The sequence below is a fragment of the Saprolegnia parasitica genome, assembly GCF_000151545.1.
Source record: "Saprolegnia parasitica CBS 223.65 unplaced genomic scaffold supercont2.64, whole genome shotgun sequence".
Lineage (NCBI taxonomy): Eukaryota > Oomycota > Saprolegniomycetes > Saprolegniales > Saprolegniaceae > Saprolegnia > Saprolegnia parasitica.
Window position 1 is genome coordinate 70,768 of NW_012156458.1, and position 21,120 is coordinate 91,887.

The 21,120-nt window shown below is 60.3% G+C and overlaps 8 protein-coding genes across 8 annotated transcripts in view; 3 read left to right on the top strand and 5 right to left on the bottom strand.

Moving 5' to 3' along the window:
- Positions 1–1,323: 1,323 nt before the first annotated feature.
- On the bottom strand, positions 1,324–7,850 carry SPRG_10758 (hypothetical protein; the record flags this gene model as incomplete). Its single annotated transcript, XM_012350323.1, has 20 exons — positions 1,324–1,428; positions 1,479–1,586; positions 1,630–1,794; positions 1,835–1,949; positions 1,996–2,059; positions 2,112–2,184; positions 2,240–2,314; positions 2,362–2,613; positions 2,658–3,872; positions 3,916–4,339; positions 4,386–4,501; positions 4,533–4,567; positions 4,621–5,549; positions 5,603–6,308; positions 6,351–6,456; positions 6,512–6,630; positions 6,684–7,043; positions 7,087–7,171; positions 7,212–7,443; positions 7,492–7,850. 20 exons carry the CDS (start codon positions 7,848–7,850, stop codon positions 1,324–1,326), a joined length of 5,643 nt encoding a protein of 1,880 aa, XP_012205713.1.
- A 334-nt stretch (positions 7,851–8,184) lies between these two features.
- SPRG_10759 (hypothetical protein) lies at positions 8,185–13,152 on the top strand (the record flags this gene model as incomplete). The annotated part of the gene is made up of 11 exons (XM_012350324.1): positions 8,185–8,351; positions 8,408–8,822; positions 8,869–10,293; positions 10,353–10,872; positions 10,921–11,121; positions 11,168–11,346; positions 11,390–11,539; positions 11,589–12,080; positions 12,134–12,292; positions 12,334–12,593; positions 12,641–13,152. 10 exons carry the CDS (start codon positions 8,185–8,187, stop codon positions 12,517–12,519), a joined length of 3,894 nt encoding a protein of 1,297 aa, XP_012205714.1. The 3' UTR covers positions 12,520–12,593; positions 12,641–13,152.
- On the bottom strand, positions 13,111–13,874 carry SPRG_10760 (hypothetical protein; the record flags this gene model as incomplete). Its single annotated transcript, XM_012350325.1, has 3 exons — positions 13,111–13,273; positions 13,320–13,445; positions 13,490–13,874. The coding sequence occupies 3 exons, from the start codon at positions 13,872–13,874 to the stop codon at positions 13,152–13,154; spliced, it is 633 nt and encodes a 210-aa protein (XP_012205715.1). The 3' UTR covers positions 13,111–13,151.
- A 120-nt stretch (positions 13,875–13,994) lies between these two features.
- On the top strand, positions 13,995–15,199 carry SPRG_10761 (hypothetical protein; the record flags this gene model as incomplete). Its single annotated transcript, XM_012350326.1, has 3 exons — positions 13,995–14,606; positions 14,676–14,866; positions 14,914–15,199. 3 exons carry the CDS (start codon positions 13,995–13,997, stop codon positions 15,197–15,199), a joined length of 1,089 nt encoding a protein of 362 aa, XP_012205716.1.
- Positions 15,200–15,204: 5 nt separating this feature from the next.
- Positions 15,205–15,880, bottom strand: SPRG_10762 (hypothetical protein). The gene is made up of 3 exons (XM_012350327.1): positions 15,582–15,880; positions 15,408–15,528; positions 15,205–15,358 (listed from the first exon to the last, which is right to left on the bottom strand). Exons 1-3 carry the CDS (start codon positions 15,809–15,811, stop codon positions 15,314–15,316), a joined length of 396 nt encoding a protein of 131 aa, XP_012205717.1. The 5' UTR covers positions 15,812–15,880; the 3' UTR covers positions 15,205–15,313.
- A 347-nt stretch (positions 15,881–16,227) lies between these two features.
- Positions 16,228–18,429, top strand: SPRG_10763 (hypothetical protein; the record flags this gene model as incomplete). Its single annotated transcript, XM_012350328.1, has 7 exons — positions 16,228–16,505; positions 16,561–16,716; positions 16,765–17,271; positions 17,321–17,417; positions 17,466–17,591; positions 17,653–18,152; positions 18,205–18,429. The coding sequence occupies 7 exons, from the start codon at positions 16,228–16,230 to the stop codon at positions 18,365–18,367; spliced, it is 1,827 nt and encodes a 608-aa protein (XP_012205718.1). The 3' UTR covers positions 18,368–18,429.
- SPRG_10764 (hypothetical protein) lies at positions 18,382–20,103 on the bottom strand (the record flags this gene model as incomplete). The annotated part of the gene is made up of 6 exons (XM_012350329.1): positions 18,382–18,588; positions 18,644–18,937; positions 18,989–19,174; positions 19,217–19,792; positions 19,840–19,933; positions 19,988–20,103. 6 exons carry the CDS (start codon positions 20,101–20,103, stop codon positions 18,400–18,402), a joined length of 1,455 nt encoding a protein of 484 aa, XP_012205719.1. The 3' UTR covers positions 18,382–18,399.
- Positions 20,104–20,175: 72 nt separating this feature from the next.
- Positions 20,176–21,120, bottom strand: part of SPRG_22264 (hypothetical protein) — a gene marked incomplete at both ends in the record, with an annotated part of 1,891 nt that continues 946 nt past the window's right edge. Inside the window, 2 exons of the mRNA XM_012350376.1 lie at positions 20,176–20,496; positions 20,544–21,101. Coding sequence (XP_012205766.1) covers positions 20,176–20,496; positions 20,544–21,101 — 879 coding nt within the window. The remainder of the gene's footprint in view (positions 20,497–20,543; positions 21,102–21,120) is intronic.

The following is a 21,120-nucleotide window of genomic DNA, read 5'->3' on the forward strand; positions in this document are numbered from 1 at the left end:
TGTATTCGCGCTCGAGCTCCAGAAAACGTTTTCACACCCAGCCACGACACGTCTTCGGACGCACTGCCAACGCGGGCGGCGTGCGCGTGGAGCTGTTGGCTCGCCGTCACCACTGCCTTGTTCCAGCGGGTGTACTTCTCGACGAGCACGTCTCCGAGGACATCCAACTGGGCGTGTTCGGACGGGTCCAGCGTCTGCATTCCCTGCGTGATCTCGGCCACGCTGTCGCCTTGCTGCTGCGTCTCGAAACACACGTCGACGACCGAGGCGCGCGTCTGCGTCGGTGACGCGGGTGGCGACGTCGATCCGCCGGTCTTCATTCGCGCGCGCGCCTTGACGACTTCCTACGGCGCAAGCTCGAACGCTACGAGTACAAGGCTGTGCGTCGCACCATGGTCTTCCGCATCTCGTCTTGCGCCAAGGCAACAAACTCCGGCGACCACGCTGTCTGCACCACGGTCGTGCCACGCGGTCCTACCCGCTCCCATGCACCTTGCATACTCTGCAGCACGCGCGTACCCTGGAGCGCAAAGCGTCGGTGGCTGGCGTGATGGATGCTACTGCAACGCCCGCACATGTGGCGGTTGCAGTCGAAACACCAGATATCCACGTCGTTCGCGCAGCACGTGCACGCATCTGAGCATCACGCTAAAATGAGCCAAGTGCTTCGTCCGTAGTATCCTGCGTACGCTTCTTGGCAGACGACGCGTCGTGGTGGCATGCCACGCCGTTGGGCAGGCTCCAGCAGAGCATGTTGGGGATCGGCTCCAGGTGCTGCACTAGTAGAGAGCACATGAGGTGCCATGGGCGACATCGATCGACGTACTCGGCGGCAGCTTCTTGTCAAACTGTATGAGAGCACGCTTCATCGGCGTCATCCAGGTCATGCTCGCTCGACTGCACGGCCCTGGCTCTTGGCAACTGACCTCCTTTTCATTGGCTGTAATTCAGCCAATCCAGCGGCATCTCGATCTTCGACCACAGCTTGCCACGACAGAGCCCAAAGCGCTCGCTCCCACGCACAGATCGAGCGGTCGACGAAGCCAAGCAGCCTAATGCGCGGAGGTGCGCACTGCAACTACGGCCATAGCTACAGTGCACCCAACGCCACCGAATGCCATGCGCGTGACAGGCCCGACGAGCCAGCGAGAGAACCGGTCGAGCGTCGTCGGCGCATAATTGCAACCGACTAGAGACACCCCTCGCGTGCGGAGACCCGACCAGGTGCTGGCCAACAACGCCACTGCTGCTGGACGCCTTTGATAGGAACTGGGTGCATCATCATCCGTGCATCGTGCTGCTTTTTTCCGAGCTAGTACACTACTAGTCGAGCAACGTCGGGACTTGGCAGCGCTGGATCGAGCCGTCCGAGTGGCTCGTGTAGAAAAAGTCGTCGGTCGCAAAGGCGTCCGTGACGCCAGTGATGGTCTACATAGACCGTCATGAACCCGTTGCTGGCATCGACATTCGGATCGCACCGGCGCGACGAAGGCCGACGTCGTGTCGCCCAAGAACGTTGCGACCACCGGCTTGGCCTTGCCCGTGAGCCACGACGCGAGTTCCCGGAAGAGCGGCAGCGCCCAAATCTACTTGCGCATCGCACGACGCCTATGGCACGTGGGGTACTACCTTGATGTCGCCGGTGGCCGAGCCAGAGAGCACCGAGTGGCCGCGCGGGTGCAAGACAAGTGTTGTAATCGCGCTGTCGTGGGCGCCCGAGACGGTATGCAGCATGCGCTGTCGACGCACGTCAAAGACGCTGAGGCCACCGCTCTCGCCGCCCGAGATGAGAAGCTACACGCGCGCTTGAACGACGACATCACACGGTCGGTACCTGGTGCCGCGACGAAAAGACGACAGCGGTTGCGCCCAGCGGGTGGCACACGGGCGCCGAGATGAGCGCTTTTTGCGGCGGCAGCAGCGTGTCCCACAAGCAGAGACTCTTCTTCCTACGGCCAATATGCACGTGACGCAATCGCACGCTTGGAAGCGTACTTGGTCGACGCCCCCACGGACGCGAGGCAGCTCGACGCGTTGAGAAAGGTAAAGTCGCGCGTCCCTCGATTGTGGCACTAGAGAGATGTCGATGGAGGCCTGTTTCTTGATTGTACTGGAGGTGGGCGTAGCACCCGGGCGCGCCAAGTTCCACAGGTACACAAACCCCACGTTGTCACACGCGCCAAGCTGCATACACAGCACCGTGATGAGGATGGTGATGCTCGGATGGAAGGCAAACTACCGTGTGACCGCTGTTTTCAAACCGAATGCGATGGACGTCGCGGCGCGGCGCTGCCAGTTGCGTGAGCGGATTCAACTACAGACACCTTGTCCATCGCACGCAAACGAGCAACTCGAACGTACCGTGGGGACGTGGTGCTCGAAGCTGCCGAGCGGCGCCGTCGGGTTCTCAAAGCGCCAGAGATCGACGTTGCCTTTGGTCGTGCCCGCGCAAAACACCGAGAGCGACGGGTGCGCCGTGAGAGCGATCGGGCGGTAGCTCGTCGACCGGCTGTCGGGCGTCGGCGACAGCGGGTTGGCCGGCGTCATCTTGGGCGACACCTCCATCTCGTTGGCAAACGCAGGCGGCGGCGAGAAGCGCGTGTTGACTTGTAGCTACACGAGACCTGTGCATGAAAGCAACATCATGGCGTACGTACCTGGCAAAGGCTCGAGAGGTCGCTCAGCGGCGCATCGCGACGCGGCTTCTTGGCCGTCGAACGGTAAATGAATCGGCCGTTGCAATGCACGACCGTGCTGCGCTGCTCAGGGTTGAAGCACATGCTTTTGACTGCCTCGCCGGGCACTTGGCTCTTGTAGATGACCTCGATCGAGCTCGGCGATGGCAGCTGCTCCTTATTCGTCGCGTCGTGGACCTGGTTGTGGTTGCCAAGGGACGGTGCGAGCTGCAGCGTCAGATGGCGCCACGGGCAGCATGCGTTGCTGCAAGGAGCGATCACGCGGGGCGAGCTCGCGGCCCAGCGCGTCCATTGCCGACTCAAGACGTCGTCGGGGTCGCCCAGGATCCGTGCTGCGTGTACAGCCATGCAGTGGTACGCGGCCGCGTGAAAGAGACGTACGCATGCACACGCTTCGTCGGTGCTGCTGGCGGCCTTGTGCGGCGGCCACTTTGGCTGCAAGCCCACGAGCTGCTGCAGCACTTGGTGGAGCGTCGGAAGGTCCTGGCGCAAGGACGCCGGCGCCTTCTTCTTCGGTCGCCACACGTGGCACGTGTAGCACTTGTCGCTGGGCATCTCGTGCAATTCCTTTTGAGGAAAGAGAACGTGGACCAGCCGCGCCACGCAGCATGCGTCGAGGCTCTTGGTGGCCACGGGCAGCGCGAGGCAGAGTGCGCTGTAAATGCACGTCGACGCGAGCCGGATGGTGCTCGAGTCGGGCTCGATGCATCGCGCAAACACAATGTGCAGGTACTGCGTCCAGACCACCGCGCCCCGGAGCGCCGCCCACGGCGCGCCCCCCGCGAGGATTGTGTTCAAAAAGACATGGAGCGGCGCCGTCACGCTGCGGGCCGCGCTTACGTGCGTCGCCAGCACGTGAACGAGCGGGAGATCTTGCCGGAGGCGGTCGTCCACGTCGGCGAGGCGCACACTCGCAAACGCGTCCAGCTCCTCCTGCAGGTTGGCGAGAAGCGGGCCGAGTTCGCTCGTGTCCTTGGTCTCGAACGACTCGGTCGTGGCGCGCACGAGGCGCTCCGAGACGGCGGCGAGCTGGCTGCAGACGTTGGCGACCTTGGTGTGCTGTAACATGACATTGGCCATCTCTGGAATCGTAAGGTCCCCAAAGCTCTCCAAGAGGTCGCTGCAACAGCGGTACGCAGACCGCGTGAGGCCTTGCGCCAAGAGGCGCGAGGCAGCCTACGACACCGGTCGTCGAAACACGTCGAATTCACGATGCTACCTTGACGTGAAGGGCGACGACGAGCTGCGTGTCGGCGTCGCTGTAGACGCGCCTTGTAAAGTCATAGCGCACGAGGGCACAGGCCGCGTACAAGGACTGGTTCATGTCGCGCCAGTACGTGGTGCATGTTGTGTTGAAGCCGCAGCGCATGTCGGTGGTCGGCGGCGTCAGCAACGTCATGTACGGAAACTCGCCCGTCAAGAGGAGCTGCGCCAGCGCTTCCAAGTACACGTCGCCACACGCTTTGGCGCGCGACAGCACCATGTTGCAAAGCACTTGCTTCGTGACCGGGCCATTGGCATCGGCTTCGGCAAGCTTGCAAATGAGGAGCGAGAGCACGAGCGTTTGGTCGGCCGCTTCGGCCATCGCGGCGGCTTCGTAAATCTTGCCGCCGAGCAGGAAAAAGGTGGCTGCCAGCATGTACCTACGTGGGTATGGCTATCGGTTGCATATCGAGAGAATCGATCTACCGGCCCTTGGACTTGAGCACGAAGGCATTCTTGATGGCCGCCGTGCGCCACCGGTCGTCGGCAAAGTCGTTGGTGAGAAGGTCGGCGATTTTGTTTCTTGGCCAGTCGAAAGAGTCCTGCGAGGAGCCGCGTCTTGCCCAGCAGCACATAGTAGAGCGCGACGTCAAACGGATCTTTGGAGGCTATGACATAGAAGAAGATAGAGACGAACGCCGATATCGCATCACGATGGTACCTGCATACGCCGACTGCGCGACTTGCTCGGTCTTCTCGCGCAGCTTGGCCGTGTCGTCGAGCCAGAAGGGTAAGCGGAGATCGCGCACGTCGTCCCACGTCCACTTGGTCTGCGAGAGCCACGGCAAGGCCATCAAGAAATCCATTTTCGAGAGCCGCGCCCAGAGCAGCGCCTCGGCGCTCAAGCCAACGTACGCGTCTTCGCGCCAGCGCAAGGCGAGAGCAAACTTCATACCGGGCACATCCTCGACGTCGTCGACGACCCGCAGCATGGACGCGAGCGACGTGAGCGGCTTGGAATCGGAAAGGCCCAGCAGCGAAATGCGCGCGGGGGTAAAGAACGCTTCGTAGTCGACCGTGTCTTGGGCGTTCGTTTTCATTGGCACGCGCGGGGCGAACAAGAGCGCGGCGCAGTCCTTTGGTGCAGCGCGACTGGGCGTCCAGAGATCTTCCTTGCCCGAGAGAGGGTCGAGCATGATGCTGGCCCACGCGAGGCGCGGGGGAGCGTACACTGGCGTCGCGTGCATGTTGACGTAGCACGTCTCTTCGTACGCCTCGAGCGATCTCTTGAGTGCGTCCAAGAAGCGACCGAGCGCCTTAAAGGCGCCGCGTCGAAGCAGCTGAAACAGCAGCAGCGGCGGCCACACGCTCGGCGACGAAGGCTCCTTTGGCAAGAGAACGGCGCTCGTTAGTAGTGCGCCGCGGCTCATGTACAGCGTGCCGCCGTGGACGAGGAAGGTCGTCGCTTGCGGCAGAGCCATGTCCATGGTCCATAGCACGGTCGGACCGCTGTAGAGCGTCAGCTGGACGCCGCGCGCGAGGCAGAGCACGAACGCGTCCTGGAGCCAAACGATCGCGCTTGTCCGCGCGTCGACGGTCCATTGCGCCGTCGCGACCGCATCGTACGGTGCGTGCACACATATAGTGCGGCTATCCTTGTCGTCGCGCTCGTCATCAAGCAACAGCGCAAACGTGCCATCGACGCGCTGCGCGAGGCTTTGAAGACGCAGTGGTGCAAGTCAAAGCGGTGCAAGACCGCGCCAGTGGCGACCGACCACGTACTCAGCGAGCACGGCGACGAGGCTGCGAGGAGGAAGGCGCCGTCGCCCAAGGCATACCGCTCCATGTACAGCACTGAGGACCACTCGATCGCCCACACTTGAGCGTTTGTGAGCAACAGCGGCGATCGAGAAAACGTCCATGCGACCACGCTGCCATCGTCGCCGAGCCCGAGAAGCGTCGTCGGTAGCACGACAAGACGCCGCAGGGCCGAGGCGGTCGTCGCAAGCGTGAGGACGTTCGCCTTGGCATGGTTGTCGTAGCCGCAGAGCGCGAGGATCTCCCTGTCGGCCGTCGCACACAGAATAAGGTCAGCATCGAGGACGACGACGGCGGTGACGACCGACGTTGTCGACGGAAACCGCGTGTGCGTCAACTCGAGGTGCGGGTGGGCGAGCTTCTGGAGGGTCGCGCCGTCGCTCAGTACAAAGAGCGTCTCGTTCGCGTCCATGAACCCCATCGTCGACGTCGACGACGCCACGAGCGCGGCAATGGGAGCGTGGGAGCCCATGCGCGGGTAGACATCCACCGCTGATATGAGGTCCACCTCGGCGCCGTTCACGCGTAGCTGCACGCGCTGCAGCTCGCCCACCGGCATCGACTGCAAGAGGAACGCGACAACCGGAGCCTCTACACAAGGTGTTGGCCGTCGCATGGACAGACGTCGAGTACCATGCTGGCCCGAGAGCGACGTCGAGACATGCAAGAGGGTCGCGGACCGAAAAAGCTGGCGAAGCCCCGAGAACGTGCCCAGCAAATGGCTGCGTGGCGTTGCATTCTACGACAGAGAAAGCTCCGACCGTGGCATATACGTGCGAGGAGAGCCATAGTACCAGGAGCGAGACGCAGTCGAGACGCCAAAAACACACGTCGCCATTGTCGAGGACGCCGTAGACCACGTACGAGGCAGCGTGCGTCTGCAGTGCGACGTTGCCAGGAATGAACTTTTCGCCTACGACCATCGCTTCATACGACCCGATCGATCAAGAAGAGCATCGGATGCACCTTGGTGCGTGTCGGCCGTGGCACCGGATCGGAAGAAGAAGCCAGCCGCTTGGCCGACGCCGCGGTGATCGTCGTACACCAGATGCTCTGGCTCGCTCTTGGGCGTGAGCTCCCAGAAGCAAAGACCGTCGTTGAGGGTCGTCCGTGCAAGCGGCCGAGTCATCGGTCGCGCCACGAGCCCGCACGCGACGAGGTTCACCGACGAGTACTGCGAGAGGATCGCTGTTGTATCGATGGCCAGTGTCTGGAGAAACGCAAACGGGCTTCCGTTCAAGTCTTCTCGCCAGAGCGTCAGCTGGCCGCGCCTGTCGAGCGTGAGCAGCGACGCATTGTCCCCTTGGGCCCTCGCATCGAGCCACTCTAGGCGCGGTTGTAAGACGTGTAGGCATTCACACTAGACTACCCATGGAACACACCGCACGGGCGTGACCCAAGAAGACGCACGATGGCGCAGCGGTCTCGGACGGCCAGGGTTCCATGCACCAGACCTACGAACACGTAGCGCCAAGCTGGAGACAACAAACGCACCTTAAGAAGTCGAGAGTGCGGCGTGGCACCCGTCGCGATGTAGCGCCCGTCCGAGGCAGCAGCAAGCAAGTGCACGGGAGCGTCCACGCACAGGTCAAACGATCGGTGGGCGTAGACCGTGACGGCGTCGTGGACCACCTTCCACGATGTCATGCGTGTACCTGCCGCGACCAGCGTGAGGTCGTCGGTCGTCTCGCACCACTGCAGAGGCGCTTGCATATCGGCCTCGCACCTAGACATGGCATATCATATTACATGTTGTCGTGCTGCGGCTACATACCGCCACGTTGCCTCGCACTGCCAGTGGGCATCGTCGTCGTTCATCGGCGGCGATCGGTGTGCGATCCCGAAGAGCATCGCTCGCCCATCCACGCACGCCACAGCTACGCGAAGCGAGCTTGCATGCAGTGCAATGCTCTGCGCCGCGGCTGGGAGCGGCAGGATTTGATGCGGCTCGAACGAATCGGCTGTCGTTGGCTCGGTATCGGAGCCTCGGAGCAGTGCGCCTCGAGAGACCACCAGCGCCATCGAGGCCTCCGACGTATGGAACATCCACCTGTAGTTGAAGTGGTCGCATGTCGCGACCAGCGCCCGGTTGGCCGACGCAGCGCCGACGCAGGTCACCCGCTCTTCGAGCATGGGGCAAAAACCGAATCCAAAATACGTCCGGATAACGAGCCGGAAGTATATCCGGAATTGCGCCAAGGCGTCGGCCACGAGTCTTGAAATAGTGTTCTTACACCAAACGAACCGGTTTCTCTCTTGACAGAGCGTACAGACAGGACCGCGTGTCCGCTTGCGTCAAGCTTGCGGTTGTCATCTATGCACTATGGTAGATAGCATGAGGGTATCACTCGAGGTACGGACGGCGCTGGCGACCCGTGATAGGTGGGCGGTTCAATGCACCCAAAATAGTGTATGACACGAGATAGAATGAATCGAATTTGGATTTCCGATTTGAGCGCGAGAGATCATGAGCCGGTCGTTCCCGCTGCCGATGCGCTCGGACGCGCGGAAGATGGGAAGATGGAACCTCCGACCGGGACCACGGACGCGCTCCATGCAACCTTCGGTCGACCCAGAGGCCGTGGACATGGCCGCGCTCCATGCGCTCGTCGCGGCCGTACCACCATCGCTCCTGTACGTGCAGGCAACCTCGATGGATGATGAAGCTCATGGACGTCGTGTTCTGGTAGACCGACGCATGGAAGTACACCCCCGAGTATGGAAGACGCTACGGAGCCATCCATCTCCCCCTTGCTCCGCATGGCTGTGGCCCAGAACGTGCTTGCACCCGCGACGACGCGAAGCTCGGCGAAGCGCAAGTCGGCGATGATGGACGACTCAGCGCGAAAGGGGAAGCGCTTGGCACGCACGGAGTCCGACCCGAGTCTTCTCGAGACGCAAGAGACCAAGCTGGCATCGAGCGTCGCGAAACATCAGGAGACCCTCGAGCAGTGGTCGATGGACTTGGCGGACCCGCGCAGTGCGCACCGCGCGACGAAGAAGATCCGACATATGCTCTACATCATGCACAAGTCGAGCAAGCTCGTGATCGCACGGCTTCCGGTCGAGCAGCTCTTGGATCTCATGATCCTTCTCGACGTCCAGGTAGACGCTTAAATTGAGTTGAAGTAGATACTAATGTGCATCTTAGGTCACGGAGGCCCGGCAGATTGATCTCTTCGTGCAAGAACGCTTGGCAGATGAAGGACGCCTCCTTGAAGATGTCAACACAGCATTGGATGCCGCGACATCGATGCTTCTCGTCATGACGTCGCCGGACGTCGACCGCCGACTGCTCTCGGAAGAACACATTGAGCATTGCGTCTTGCTTGTCAAGCATGTGCTTCAGCGATTGATCTACCCGGCGCTGGACGCTGCAACGTACTCGGTCGTTGTGAGCGAGAAGGAAAGAAAGAACGAGAAGGACAAGGCGCACGCAGCGCTCAAGAAGAAGATGGAGAAGGCTGGCCTTGTCGACATTGTCTACAGCTTTTTGGACTCGCTGCAAGAGCTCATGGGCTGTCTCAAGCTCCAGGACAGCTGGATTCTTCAACTCTCGAACGTGCTCATGGCCGTGTTTGCCATGGACAATCAGCAGACGTCGATCTCGACCGTGCAGCTGGGTGCACTGCGCATGCTTCGCGCGATCTTTGTGCACTACCCTGCCCACCGCACGCTTCTTCTCGAAGACGTCTTTTACGTTCTCGTAAAGCTCTCGACGAGCAAGCGCAACCTGCGGACGTACAAGGTGGACGATGACTACGTGCAAGTCATCGTCGTGCTTTTGGCGACACTTGTCCAGTCGTGTATCGTGTTGTCGATGGATCAAGTGCACGAGACGGCGCGATCCGTGGTCCAGCTTCTTTTGCTCAAGTGCATGAAGAAGGATGACGAAGTCAACGCGCGCTTGCACTTTGAGCACTTTGTCGAGGACGTTCTCGTGCTACTTTCGTCGCCGGACTGGCCCGTGGCTGAAGTGCTCGTCGAGGCGCTTGTTGCGGGCCTCACGGGCTTGCTCATGTCCAACAAGCCGGAGACTCAAGTTGCCGTCTTGGCCCTGCACTTGCTTGGCAAGATCGCAGCGTCGCTCAAGACGATCACGTGCCGTACCCAAGCGTCCGAGAAGCGTCTTCTCCACAATATGGAAGAGAGCAACGTAACGTCGGCCTCGGAGCTGCTGCTCGTGTACGTGCAGCAAAAGTCGGCCCACATCTCAGAAGATGCTCAAGCTTTTCATCTCTCGCGCGTTGACGAAGGGTTTGCGGCCACCTCGTCATGCAACTTGAGCCGCGACGAAGCGCGAAGCGTCGTCGACTACTTCTTGGCCGGCCGTGAGCTTTGCGGGCATTTCGAGACGATCTTTTTGCACATCCTCGGCTTCTTGTCGCGCGGCCAATCGACGCTACGGACACGTGTTTTGCGGTCCATCGTTGGCATCATTGATGCGGACCCGACCTTGATGACAAGCGAAGCGCTGCAGAAAGCGATCACGAGCTGCTTGATGGACGAGTCAAATGCCGTGCGCCAAGCTTCAGTCGAGCTCGTTGGCAAGTATGTCGAAGACCAGCCATCTCTGGTACGACAACTTTTTTCTTCTATGTGTGATTAAGCTTGCTAATGGAACAATGCACGTAGTTTCCTCGCTACGCCGAGATGCTCCATGACCGCGTGCGCGACAAGGGCATCAGTGTCCGGAAGAGCGTCCTGAAGATCTATCGCCACTACATCGTCAACGAGTTCGACGTGGCCAACGCGATTGTCTCCACGTGCCTCCGGACCTTGATCGAGCGGCTCGCGGATCCTACTGAAGACGAGACGATCAAGGACTTCATCGTGTCGACGCTCCAGGAGGTCTGGTTTGACGAGAGTCTGCCCGCATTGCAGAAGCGTGACGCAGACGGCGCTGTAATCCCGGTTAGCCTCCTGAAGCTCAAGTCCAAGAAGACAACCGACTACGGCACGTATCGCGTGCTCTCAATCATGGAAGTCGTTCAGCGCGTGACCAAAGCCGACTGGTTTGTCGAACTCATCCAGCGGCTGCGCAAGATCGCGGGAGATGACATTGACGATTACTGCGAGTCGATTGTCGCTGGCCTTCTTGACCTCCTCCTACAACTCGAAGAAGGCACGGTGTTGCCCCACCTGACTTGCCGAGGTATGCACCTTTTTTACCGAATGATTCTAAATCGTTTCAATCTTGTAGAGCCCGACAAGCAGTTTGTCGCGACGCTCAAGACGCTGCATGTGTTTTGTTCGGCGATCCCTGAGCTCCTCGAGCCGTACAAAGATACCCTTGTGGTGTACCTCAAGCCAGACAGCCGCTTCAACCGCGATGTCCAGGCCCAGGTCTTTGCGCTGACGATCAGCATGATTTCGCTAGTGTTTTCGGCCATGGAGAAGTCGAGTAGGGCACATTTTGCTTTCGAATGGCGACTCACGCGCGATTGTAGACGAAACCTGGATCCGTGCCCTCGAAGCGGACTTGCAAGCGCTTGTGCTCCAAGCTCCACCTGGTGTCGTCAAGCCCAGTGTCGAATGCCTCGCACGTCTCGTTTTGGACGCACCCACGAAGCGCCAGCCGACCGTGCTTTCACACCTCCTCGAAAAGTTCTACACATTCCTCGTGAAGGTTCGGACCACGATATGGGTTGATATGCTTACAATTATCGTAGATGGAACCGATCTTGAAGAGCAATAGTCCGAGTCTCGCGGCAGGGCAGCAGTACCAACTGCAACGCGCGCTTTTCGTGACGGGCCTTATTTGCGGAAGTTTGGATTGGGACGCTTACGAGAACCTTAACATCCGCATCGAGACGGGCAAGGTACGCTATGAATGGGACCACGAGATGTGTTTTGACGCGCACATTTTAGATCCTTGAGCGTGTCTACAGCGTGTACTATCGGTTTACGCTCTTGCCGCAGTCGCATCCGTCATTCACAGTCGCGTTTCAGGTGAAGAACGTGCAGGGCTTTGGCTTCCTTTTCCATCGCCACCCACGGCTTTTCCTCAAGGCCTATGAAGATGGCGTCATCACTAAGATGCTGGCCCACGAGTGCGCCAACGTCCAGCTCCAAATGGTTGTGAGCCTCACAGAGCTGCTCGAAGCCGAAGAAGCTCGCCTCGAGAAGGCACAAGCCGCCAAAAAGCAGCACAAACAGCAAGTCCAAGGCGACCAGCAAGGCGACACGTCGCTCATTGGGAGCATCATGCAAGCTCAACTCGGCAACATTTTGACGCTTGCGATGCACGAGCAAACCATGATTCGGCGCCAAGCGGTGGCGTGCATCGGCTTGCTTGTGACCCAAGGCGTCATCAACCCTTTGGAATGCTTTGCAACTCTCGTGGCCTTGGAGGCGGACGGAGTACGTCACGTCCCACTCTCGAGTGGCTGGTCTCAAAGTCGATAACGTCATAGGTTGCCGTGGTGCGCGATGCAGCTTACCGCAACCTCGAAGAAGCGCTTATCAAGTGCAAGGCTAGCGTCGTTGCCCCCGCCGTGCGCGGGATCTACCAGTCGTTCATGTTTCAGCTCAAGATGACTCGCTCCTGGACCGTCCAGGATGCGACAAAAAACGTAAGCAATTTCCTTTGCGATGGGATCTCATGCACGTCTAGTGTCTCTTTGGTCGAATGTACCAGCTGTGCATGCAGCCAGATCGCGCTCGCCGTCACTCGTTCTTTAACGGGCTTCTCGTCCACTTTCGAGAGAAGGGGCAGATCTTCCAGTCCATGGCGGACGGCAGTTTGTCGCGCGAGAGCGGCCTCTCGTACTTGGCGTACATTACGTCAATCCTCGCGTGACTTCCGTTTGCTACCGAGGACGAGCCGCTCTACCTCATTCACACAATCAATCGCGACATCTCGCTCCACTTGGAGTGCGTACTTGCTTTCATCCTGTACAGCAGCTTATCTTATACTGCAGGACTGTGCTCATCGCCGTCAAGAAGGCGTACCCGAAGCTGAACTTTGACCACAAGTGGCCGATCCCGACAAAAGAAGATTTTCCAGACAAGCTGACAAAGACGTGCAGCCTGGCATTTGCACTCGCGCTGCTTCTGCGCCTCAAGAGCCACCTCAAGAGCACGTATAACCTCGACGACGACAAGTGCCAGACGTACCAGCCGTCGCGAAGCACCAAAACGCAGGACCTGTCCGTCGCGTCGTTCCTCGTGAGCCCCCACATGCTAAAGATCCCGACGTCGACAGCCGAGTATGCGTCGGGTTGGGCGAGCTTCAAGCTGCTCTGGCCCATCATCCAAGAGGACCAGAACCAAATGGACTTTGACGTGGCGGGAGCCAAGGGAAAGAAGACACGCCGTCCGTCGTCAGCGACAAAGAAGCCCAAGGCGGTCGCCAAGGACGGCGACAGCACGCGCGAAGCCGCGACGATCATGGTTTAGAACGGACTTGCGTGTGGTGGTATTCGCGATAAGTTATGAGTTTTCGACTTTGTCGGGCTTGGTAGCGCAGATGCGAAACACAATGGTCTCGAGGCCCAACGGCGAAATGTGGTACAGCTCGGCCACATCAATCACCGGTCGAAGGTCCGCGAGACCTACGCACATGCTCAGACTGCACGCTCGACGGGCGAAGAACCGCACCTCGGTCGATGAGCTCGAGGAACGTGATGGCGCACCAAAACTGCTCCATCGGGTCGTCGAGCACCTGGCCGATCGCATGCAAGACGCCGGTCGTCACCTGCTGGTCGTCCATGACCCAGCTCAGCGCTACCCATTTCCATGAGGAAGGCGACGACGGAGATGCGTCGTACGGGTCGAATCCGCCAAATGCGGGCGAACGTGCGCCATGTAAAAGGCCACGAGCGCAGGAAGGTCCGTCGCGCCGCTGAGCACGCGGAGCGCCATCTGCACGTCGGCAAACATCACGCGCTTCTCTCTTCGCACAAAGCTCCACGTGTCGGCGTCGACGTCGCGCACGAGCGGAAGCACGCCGCCCACCAAGCACCACATCGTGGGCCGGTACGTCGCCGGCACGCCAAACTCGAGCGTCATGTGGATGAGCTGCGAGAGGTTCTCGACGAGGCTGATGCTGGGCTGCGCCTCGCCGAGGAGCGATGCGAACGTCGCCTCGACCTCCTTCCCCTGCACACCGAGGCTCTTGTAGTACGTGGCCCGAAAGTTGGCCTGCCGGGGCATGGTTGAGTTTGAGTTTGCTCTTTGAGATTGCCGTTGTGATTTTAATTTTTGTGCATCGCATTTTAGCGAGCAGGTCGCATGTCGGTCTTGGCCACGATCGCATTTAAATGAGCACGTGGCATGTCAGTGTGGCAGGTCGACCTTCCGACGCTCGACCGGGTTGCTGTCCCGAAATGCAGCATCGAGACACCGAGTGCCCGGCAACAGACGCAACGACGGAGCCGCCACAAGCTGCGGGGCAGCGCGACCGAGGTGCGCCAAGAGTTTGAATTGCTCTCGCTCGAGGCCGACCGACTGCGCGCTGCGTACACGGAGACGCAAAAGGCCAAGACGCAACGCGCCTTGTGGACCAAGAAGCTCCTGAAGCAAAGCATTCGCGCCAACAGCCGCCGCATCGACGACCTCTTGCGCGATGTGCGCTTCCTCGTGACGACGACGCTGCCACGTACGGTCGCCAGCAATGTGCCCACGTGGCGCAACGCTGCCTTGTCGCAGGATCCGCCGCTGCGCCGCGCAGGCGCCGCGTGGATGATGGACTTTCTGTACGACGCCGTCGACAAGGCGCTGGACGCAGCGTGCTTCCCCGTGTCCCGCAAGCCATGGCTCGCTTCGACGACCGAGGCGCTCGGGGTCTCGTACCGAGCGCGCATCGTCAAGCAGCACATCTTGCGCGCCCACCCGAGTACGATCATTGAGGCGTACAAGCGCCTGCCGATGTTGTCGGTGATGGAGGTAGAGTGGGACTTTTCCCCTCCCCATCATGGGAATCTGTCTTTCACTACGGTATACGGTATTTGTTAGGTGCAGACTGTGCTCTTCAAGGAGCCGCATCCCACGGTCTACTACTCCTCCGTCCAGCTTGGCAACGGCAGCTGCTACAGCTACGTCACGCAGTTTCGGTGCGAGGAGCACCGCTGGCTTCTGCTCACGCAGGCGATCGAGGACGACCCGACCGTCACGATTGGCCCGCTCACGTATAGCTGGTCCAGCTGGTGCGTAATGTCTTATTCCGCGAGCATCTGTTGCACTAGACCAATAGGATCGTGGGCACGCCTCTCTCCGAATGCGAGACGCTCGTGCAGGAGGGCTGTGACTTTACCGGCTCGCGGCGCGACGGCGAGCTCTTGCCACTGCAGGAGACCAGTCGACTCGTTCGGTCGCTTCACGAGCGCAACGAGCCCGAGCACGTCTGGATCGACAAGCTCGCGGTCGCGCAGACGCGGCAGTTCCAGGCCAACCACGCCCACGACATTGCTCGCGTTTCCTGCCTCATCACCGACATTGAAGCCGAAGCGATATTGGCGGCGACGCGCGAGGACGAATGAGCTGCCTTGGGTTCCTTGCCACATGCGTAAAAGTAGTAAGTACGTAGAGTTCTGCTGTGAGTCTATTCCATCTACGATCGCTGAGGTGCAGGCCATGGATGGAGAGCGAACACGCTAGATATCCATGTCCTCGACCAGCTCGGGGTCGTTGCGGTATTCCTACGCCTTTCATCGTGAGCGCCCCGAGGTGCATCGAGATGGACTGTACGCGGCCAAAGAGCTGGAAGCCGCCAGAGAGGATGCGGACGTCGGGCTTGTGCGGCGCGCCCTCGAGGCAGATCTCCATGCGGCTCTTGAAGCGCTTGGCGCAGAAGGGCCCGCGGATTTGGCTACGCACAACGTTGCGTGCTCTTCCAGCAATAGCTTGCGTTCATGCGCGTACCTCATCATGCAGTGGAAGACGATCTGTGGCACGGCCTTGAAGTCCTCGACGATCGCGTCAACGTCATCGTCGTCCTGAAAGTTGTCTTCGGGGAGGTTCACGGCGCCGCGGATGTGGCCGCCAATGAAGTCCGAGTCGCGGACGTCGATGATGCGCACGCTCTGGCGGCGGACCGGGTCCTTGAGGATCGCCGCGAGCTCGCGGGCTGTGATGCGCTCAACCGTCGTCATTCGTCCGCTCGTAGTCGCCAATGTGGCATTTCCAGCAGTCGACTTGCTATTTTAGGCATATGCCAGCAGTCGCCCTGCTCTTTTAGGCATATGCCACATCAACTCCCACATCCAATGGGAGCGCAGCTGCGACCGCGTGGCTTTTCGTCGACGCATGGTCACGGGAGCAACGACCCTTCAAGAACTACATCGCGAGTACGCTGCTGTAGCCAGCGTCCCTTGCTGGATCGCGCTCGAGGTGATGTGAGCTCCGTGGCGACGAGATTGCGCCTGAGCGACGCGTGATTGGATCGTCTATTTTTCCTGCCTACTGATTGGGTCGCGGGAAAAAATCGACGCGCGAATGAACGGTGCGCGATCTTGCATGGGATTGTTGTGGCCATGGCTATGGAGCGGAAGGCCCAGAACGAGATTCGATGGACGAACGCGACGCGATTGCAAAGCTGCGGGCAGCAGACACGAGCCCCGTGATAGCCACGCCCTTTGGAGCCCGAGCGCTCGTGTACGCCGACTACGTGGCATCGGGTCGACCCGTCGCCTCCATCGAAGACACTATCTCGCGCGCGGTGCTGCCGCTCTACGCCAACACGCATACCGAGACGTCGTACTGCGGACACCAAATGCATTTATGGCGCGCCGAGGCCCGCGCTTCGATTGCATCGGCCGTCGGCGCCGATGCGGTCCAGGACGTTGTGTACGTTTTGCGCTTGCGTAGTACATCATACTGAGCAAACAACGAATGGTCGTAGACTCTTTGCGGGCACTGGCTGCACAGGTGCTATTCAGCTGCTCGTTGGACGCCTTCGCCGCCTCTACAAGCTGCACAAGGCCGTCGTGTTCCTCGGGCCGTACGAGCACCACTCGAACGACTTGGTGTGGCGCGAATCTGGCGCAACGATCGTCCGGTACCATTTTCTATCAAGGTACCAACTTGACAGATTCAACAATACTAGCATTCGACCGGGTGCCACTGGCGGGATCGACCTCGACCATTTGGAGATCGAGCTCCAGCGCTATCGGCTACGAGCGCTGCTCATCGGGACCTTCTCTGTTGCGTCCAACATCTCTGGCATTACGACGGCGGTGGTACCCGTGACGCGGCTCCTCAAGGCCTACGGCGCCCTGGCATTCTGGGACTATGCGGCTGGCGCCCCGTACATGGACGTGGACATGCACGAGGGCGGCGTGGCGAAGGACGCGATCTTCTTTTCCATGCTCAAGTTTATGGGCGGCCCCGGCGCCCCGGGCATCCTCGTGGCCCGTCGCGCACTGTTCCATGCACCAAGTAACACGCTATTCGAGACCGGCGAAAACGGTGCGCCACTGCTGGCCGAGACGCTGGGGCGCCTCGAGTGGTGGCCCGCGCGGGTGCTAAGGCGCGCTCGTCGCTGGGCAGCGTCCAAGTCGCCTCGATGGAACGACGTACCCGTGTATCCTGGCGGCGGTACCGTCCGCCTCGTGTCGCACCAAATGCACGAGTACACCGAGACGATCGAGGAGCGCGAAGAGGGGAACCCCGGACGTTGTCGGCGCGCTCCGGGCCGCCCTCGCCTTTCAGCTCAAAGCGAGCCTCGGCGACCTCGTACACCTCGAGCATGCCATCGCTGTATGCATTATACGAGATCAATTCGAGACGCTTACAAGGTGCGACTAGGCGCGCGTCACCGCAGCGCTGCAGGCCCATCCGTGCGTTGTCTTGCCCGGCGATCCGGCGGCGCCCCGCCTCCCGACGTTTTCGTTTTTGATTCGACGTGGATCGCTCTTCCTGCACCCTAACTTTGTCTCGCGACTCTTGAGCGACCTCTTTGGCATCCAAACGCGCAGGACCCTACGGCGCGCAGCTTCTCGGCATTTCGGACGAGGTTGCGGCCGTGCTGTTCTCACTCGAGCACCGGGGCGCCGGCGCCGTCCAGCCGGGCTTCACCCGCTTCAGCATACCCGCGTTCTGGAGCCGCGAGCGCGAACAGCTCGTTCTCGACGCCGTGCTGTTTGTGGCGTCGCACGGCTGGCGCTTCATGGCGCTCTACGATCTGAGTTTGTCCTCGGGCGCCGCCATCTGTCGCTTGGCAACACCTCCGCTTACGGCGTGGAGCGACGTTGTGCTTGGCATCAGCACCCCAGTGCATACAGACAGCAGCGGTGCCTCAGTGCTGGCTACAGCCTACGCCATGTTGATCGACCTTCAAGAGACTCCGCAGATGCTTGACGATGTCGAGCCTCTCGCTGCGCTGCAATCGCTCGTGGGCTGCAACGCCAAGGACCTCGGCCCGTTTTGCTGGTTTCTGACGCCGTATGACGTGGCGCACCAGGGTGGCACCTTGATGACGGACCGCTGCAGTACGTACCTTCTCCTCTTTCGAGTACCTCGATCTCATCCCGGTGGATGAACCAAGTGTCCTGCGACCTCTGTTCAACGCCGCCAAAATAAGCGACCGGACGCCAGCACTCTCGCACGAGGCGCTACGCCGCTTGCAAAAGGCCCTGTACGTCAAGCCAACCCGTGTTCACGCGGTCTATGGCCCCCGCGTGGTGCACAAGCTCCTGGGCTTCAAGTAAACGCAAGAGTCGATCGGTCAACGGGATCCCATTCACGGTAGGTAGTAGTACAGTTGGAGCTCGGGCCGCGCGTGCTGGTCTTTCGTAATGTAATCGATGAGGAAGCCTGGCTTCACAAGCGGCACCTTCTTTTCCAGCAGGATCTTGAGCACCTTGTCCGTCTTCTTGACCGCGTCGGCCACAAGCACCACCATCGGCGCCAAGTCGTCGTGTGCTTGAAACTACCAAGTCTCGTTGTTCGAGTCGTCTTCTTCAACACCAAATAAGCGACAATACCTTCTTGATTAGCGCGGCGACGTCGAGGACAACGCCGCCGGCGGCCACAATCACGTGCGTACACATGCTTGGCGGCGGCACCGTCTCACCAAGAATTGCAAACGTCCAATTGTCGAAGGCCCTCGCACCGCCCGCGGCAAGGTGCGTGCGCCAGTACTTGGCGACCGGCAGCCAAATGCGAGGGTCGCAGTAGTGGTCTTTCGACACCTTGTCGAGACCCCACTCGTAACCTTCTTCGCTCAGAAAGAGTCCTTGGGCGCGGCTGTCTCTGAGATACTCGGGCGTAAGAATCCACTACCGAGTGCATGTGAGTACATGATACTCATCACCGAGACGAAGAGAGACCTTCCCAGAGGCACAGGCTGCAATGATCTTCTCGGTGCGCCGCAGCTCCTTGCAAATGACGTGCGTGCAAGCCGGATCGAACGCGCGCGCGCTGTGCACAACGACGCCGCCAAGGAACTGCACGATCGACTCGTTGATCGCAAGCTCTTCGTGCGTGCCTGTGAGCAAAAACATGCGCTTTGGCGTCTACGAGCCACCGTTCAATGTGTCTTGTGGCAAGGGGACTACCTTGCTGCGTGCGGTGGTTCGACGCTGCTTGAGAACGACAACGTCGCTGGTCTCGGGCTCGCTTTGGGTCTTTCCCTTGCGTTTGGTTTCCTTCGGCGTCTTCTTCGCTGCCGCAGGTCGCGACACGACAACCTCCAGTACCGAAACCGATGCGTCACTGCTTGGGCTGGCTCGTTTTGTGGCCGCCTTCTTGCCCCGCGCAGGCGTCACAGCTGCTTTTTTGACTGGCATTGCCACTGCTTTTGCAGTCGTCTGGGCCGAGGTTCTAGCCGAGGTTTTGGCCGAGGTTTTGACCGAAGCTGTGGCCATTGCGGGTATGGGCGCTGTCGGTGCAGACGCCAGGACGTCTGTCGCATCGGGCTGCGTGCTGCGCAGAAGGACGGGCGTCGTGAGCGTTGAGACGAACGCCGTCTCGGGTTCTTTTGGCTTGAGCGGCGTGACGCTGCGAAGTGGCTTGGCCTCGAGGACTTGCAGCGCGTCGTGCACATCGAATTTCGGCATCTTGGGCGGCCGTGGCTCCCAGCTAAACTCGGCCTCGGGCACATACCGCCACTGCTTGACGCACTCCAAGATCCACTAGCACCACATTCTTTTATCTGCACAGAAGACGAGGGATATCGCACCTCAAACGTCACGACGTTTTGCAGATCCCAGGTGCGCGCCCGCTGGTACTTTTCGCCCGACGCTTCAAAGCAGATCAGGTGCGACGTGTGACTCCTACATAAAGTATCCTCACCCACGTCAGCAACCATGTAGCATAAGCAGGCGCACCGCGACAGAACGGGCAGCCAGCACGCGCCAACGAGGCGGATCATGGCCTGCATGTCGTCGCGGCTCGGGGTGGACCGCACGGTGAAGCCCGAGAGCGTGATGATGAGACCTTCCATGCCCGGGATGCAGCCAAACTGCTTGGCCGGGTACCAGAGCGCGTTGCGAACCGTGGGTTCTACGACTCCATGTTACAGCGGCTGCAACGACGAGAGCAACAACTTGCCGTCAAAGTTGGCCGGGAGGAGTGTGCGCAGCGCGAGGCTGGCCGCCAGCCACTGGAGGCCGACGATGGTCTTGCCGCGCGCCAACGCGAAATGAAACTCGCGGCCTGTCTGGTGCGCGCAGACAACATACGTCACACCGTCCATCGCCCGATCATCGACGTCGTCTTCGAGCACGACGACTTTGGCGCCCAAGCCTTGGATGGCCTCGAGCATACGCTGGCGCAGACCCGTGGCAATGTGGGTAGCCACCACAAACGCATTGTCGGCCCATTCTTTCGCCGCGTTCTACATGGAGGCTAATCACCACTGCCGTGGCGCAGTAGGGTGGCTACCTGAGAAATGTCCTTCCAAATGTCGAGCGGCAGCGCTTCCGTGACGGGCGGGAAGAGCTGCGAGTCGCGCTGCAGCGCCATGACCACGTCCGAGAGAGTGACGTTTTGAGCGCCACTCGGCTTGTGGTTGTGTTCAAAACCATAGAGCGACTCGGGCAGCAGCTGATTCACGCGAATGCACTCGTAGATCCAGAGGTAGTTGACGATGCGGTGCTTGGTCAAGTGGCTTTGGCCAATGATATAGGCCAAGACAGAGTCGGGGATCGGTCCATGAACGTTCGTGGCAACGTAGCTCGTCGCAGCGCGGAGCACGTCTTCGTCGGATAGCGTATCGGTCTGCAGCGTCGCGCCCTCCGCGTCCCAGTTGAGCGCCTGCTGGAACGCGTCGCCTTCCGGTCGAAGGCAGAGCATGTGTGTCGCGGACCGACTTGGGTGCGAGAGCACTTGGCCGCCGCTGTGCGTAATGAGCGTTCGCAGAACCTTGCTAGGCTCGGGCTCGACCTGCGACGTGTAGAGTACGATGGACGAGAAGACCTTGCGTGGGTTGGCCGAGAACTTCTCGGTCGGTAGCAGCACC

Bases quoted from the DNA above. Each gene is read 5' to 3' on its own strand.
- SPRG_10762 (XM_012350327.1), bottom strand. From the start codon at position 15,811: ATGACGACGGTTGAGCGCATCACAGCCCGCGAGCTCGCGGCGATCCTC. The intron at 15,529-15,581 runs GTACGCGCATGA...CGTTGTGCGTAG, and splicing joins GTCTTCCACTGCATGATGAG to CCAAATCCGCGGGCCCTTCT. The intron at 15,359-15,407 runs GTACAGTCCATC...TGAAAGGCGTAG, and splicing joins GCTTCCAGCTCTTTGGCCGC to GAATACCGCAACGACCCCGA.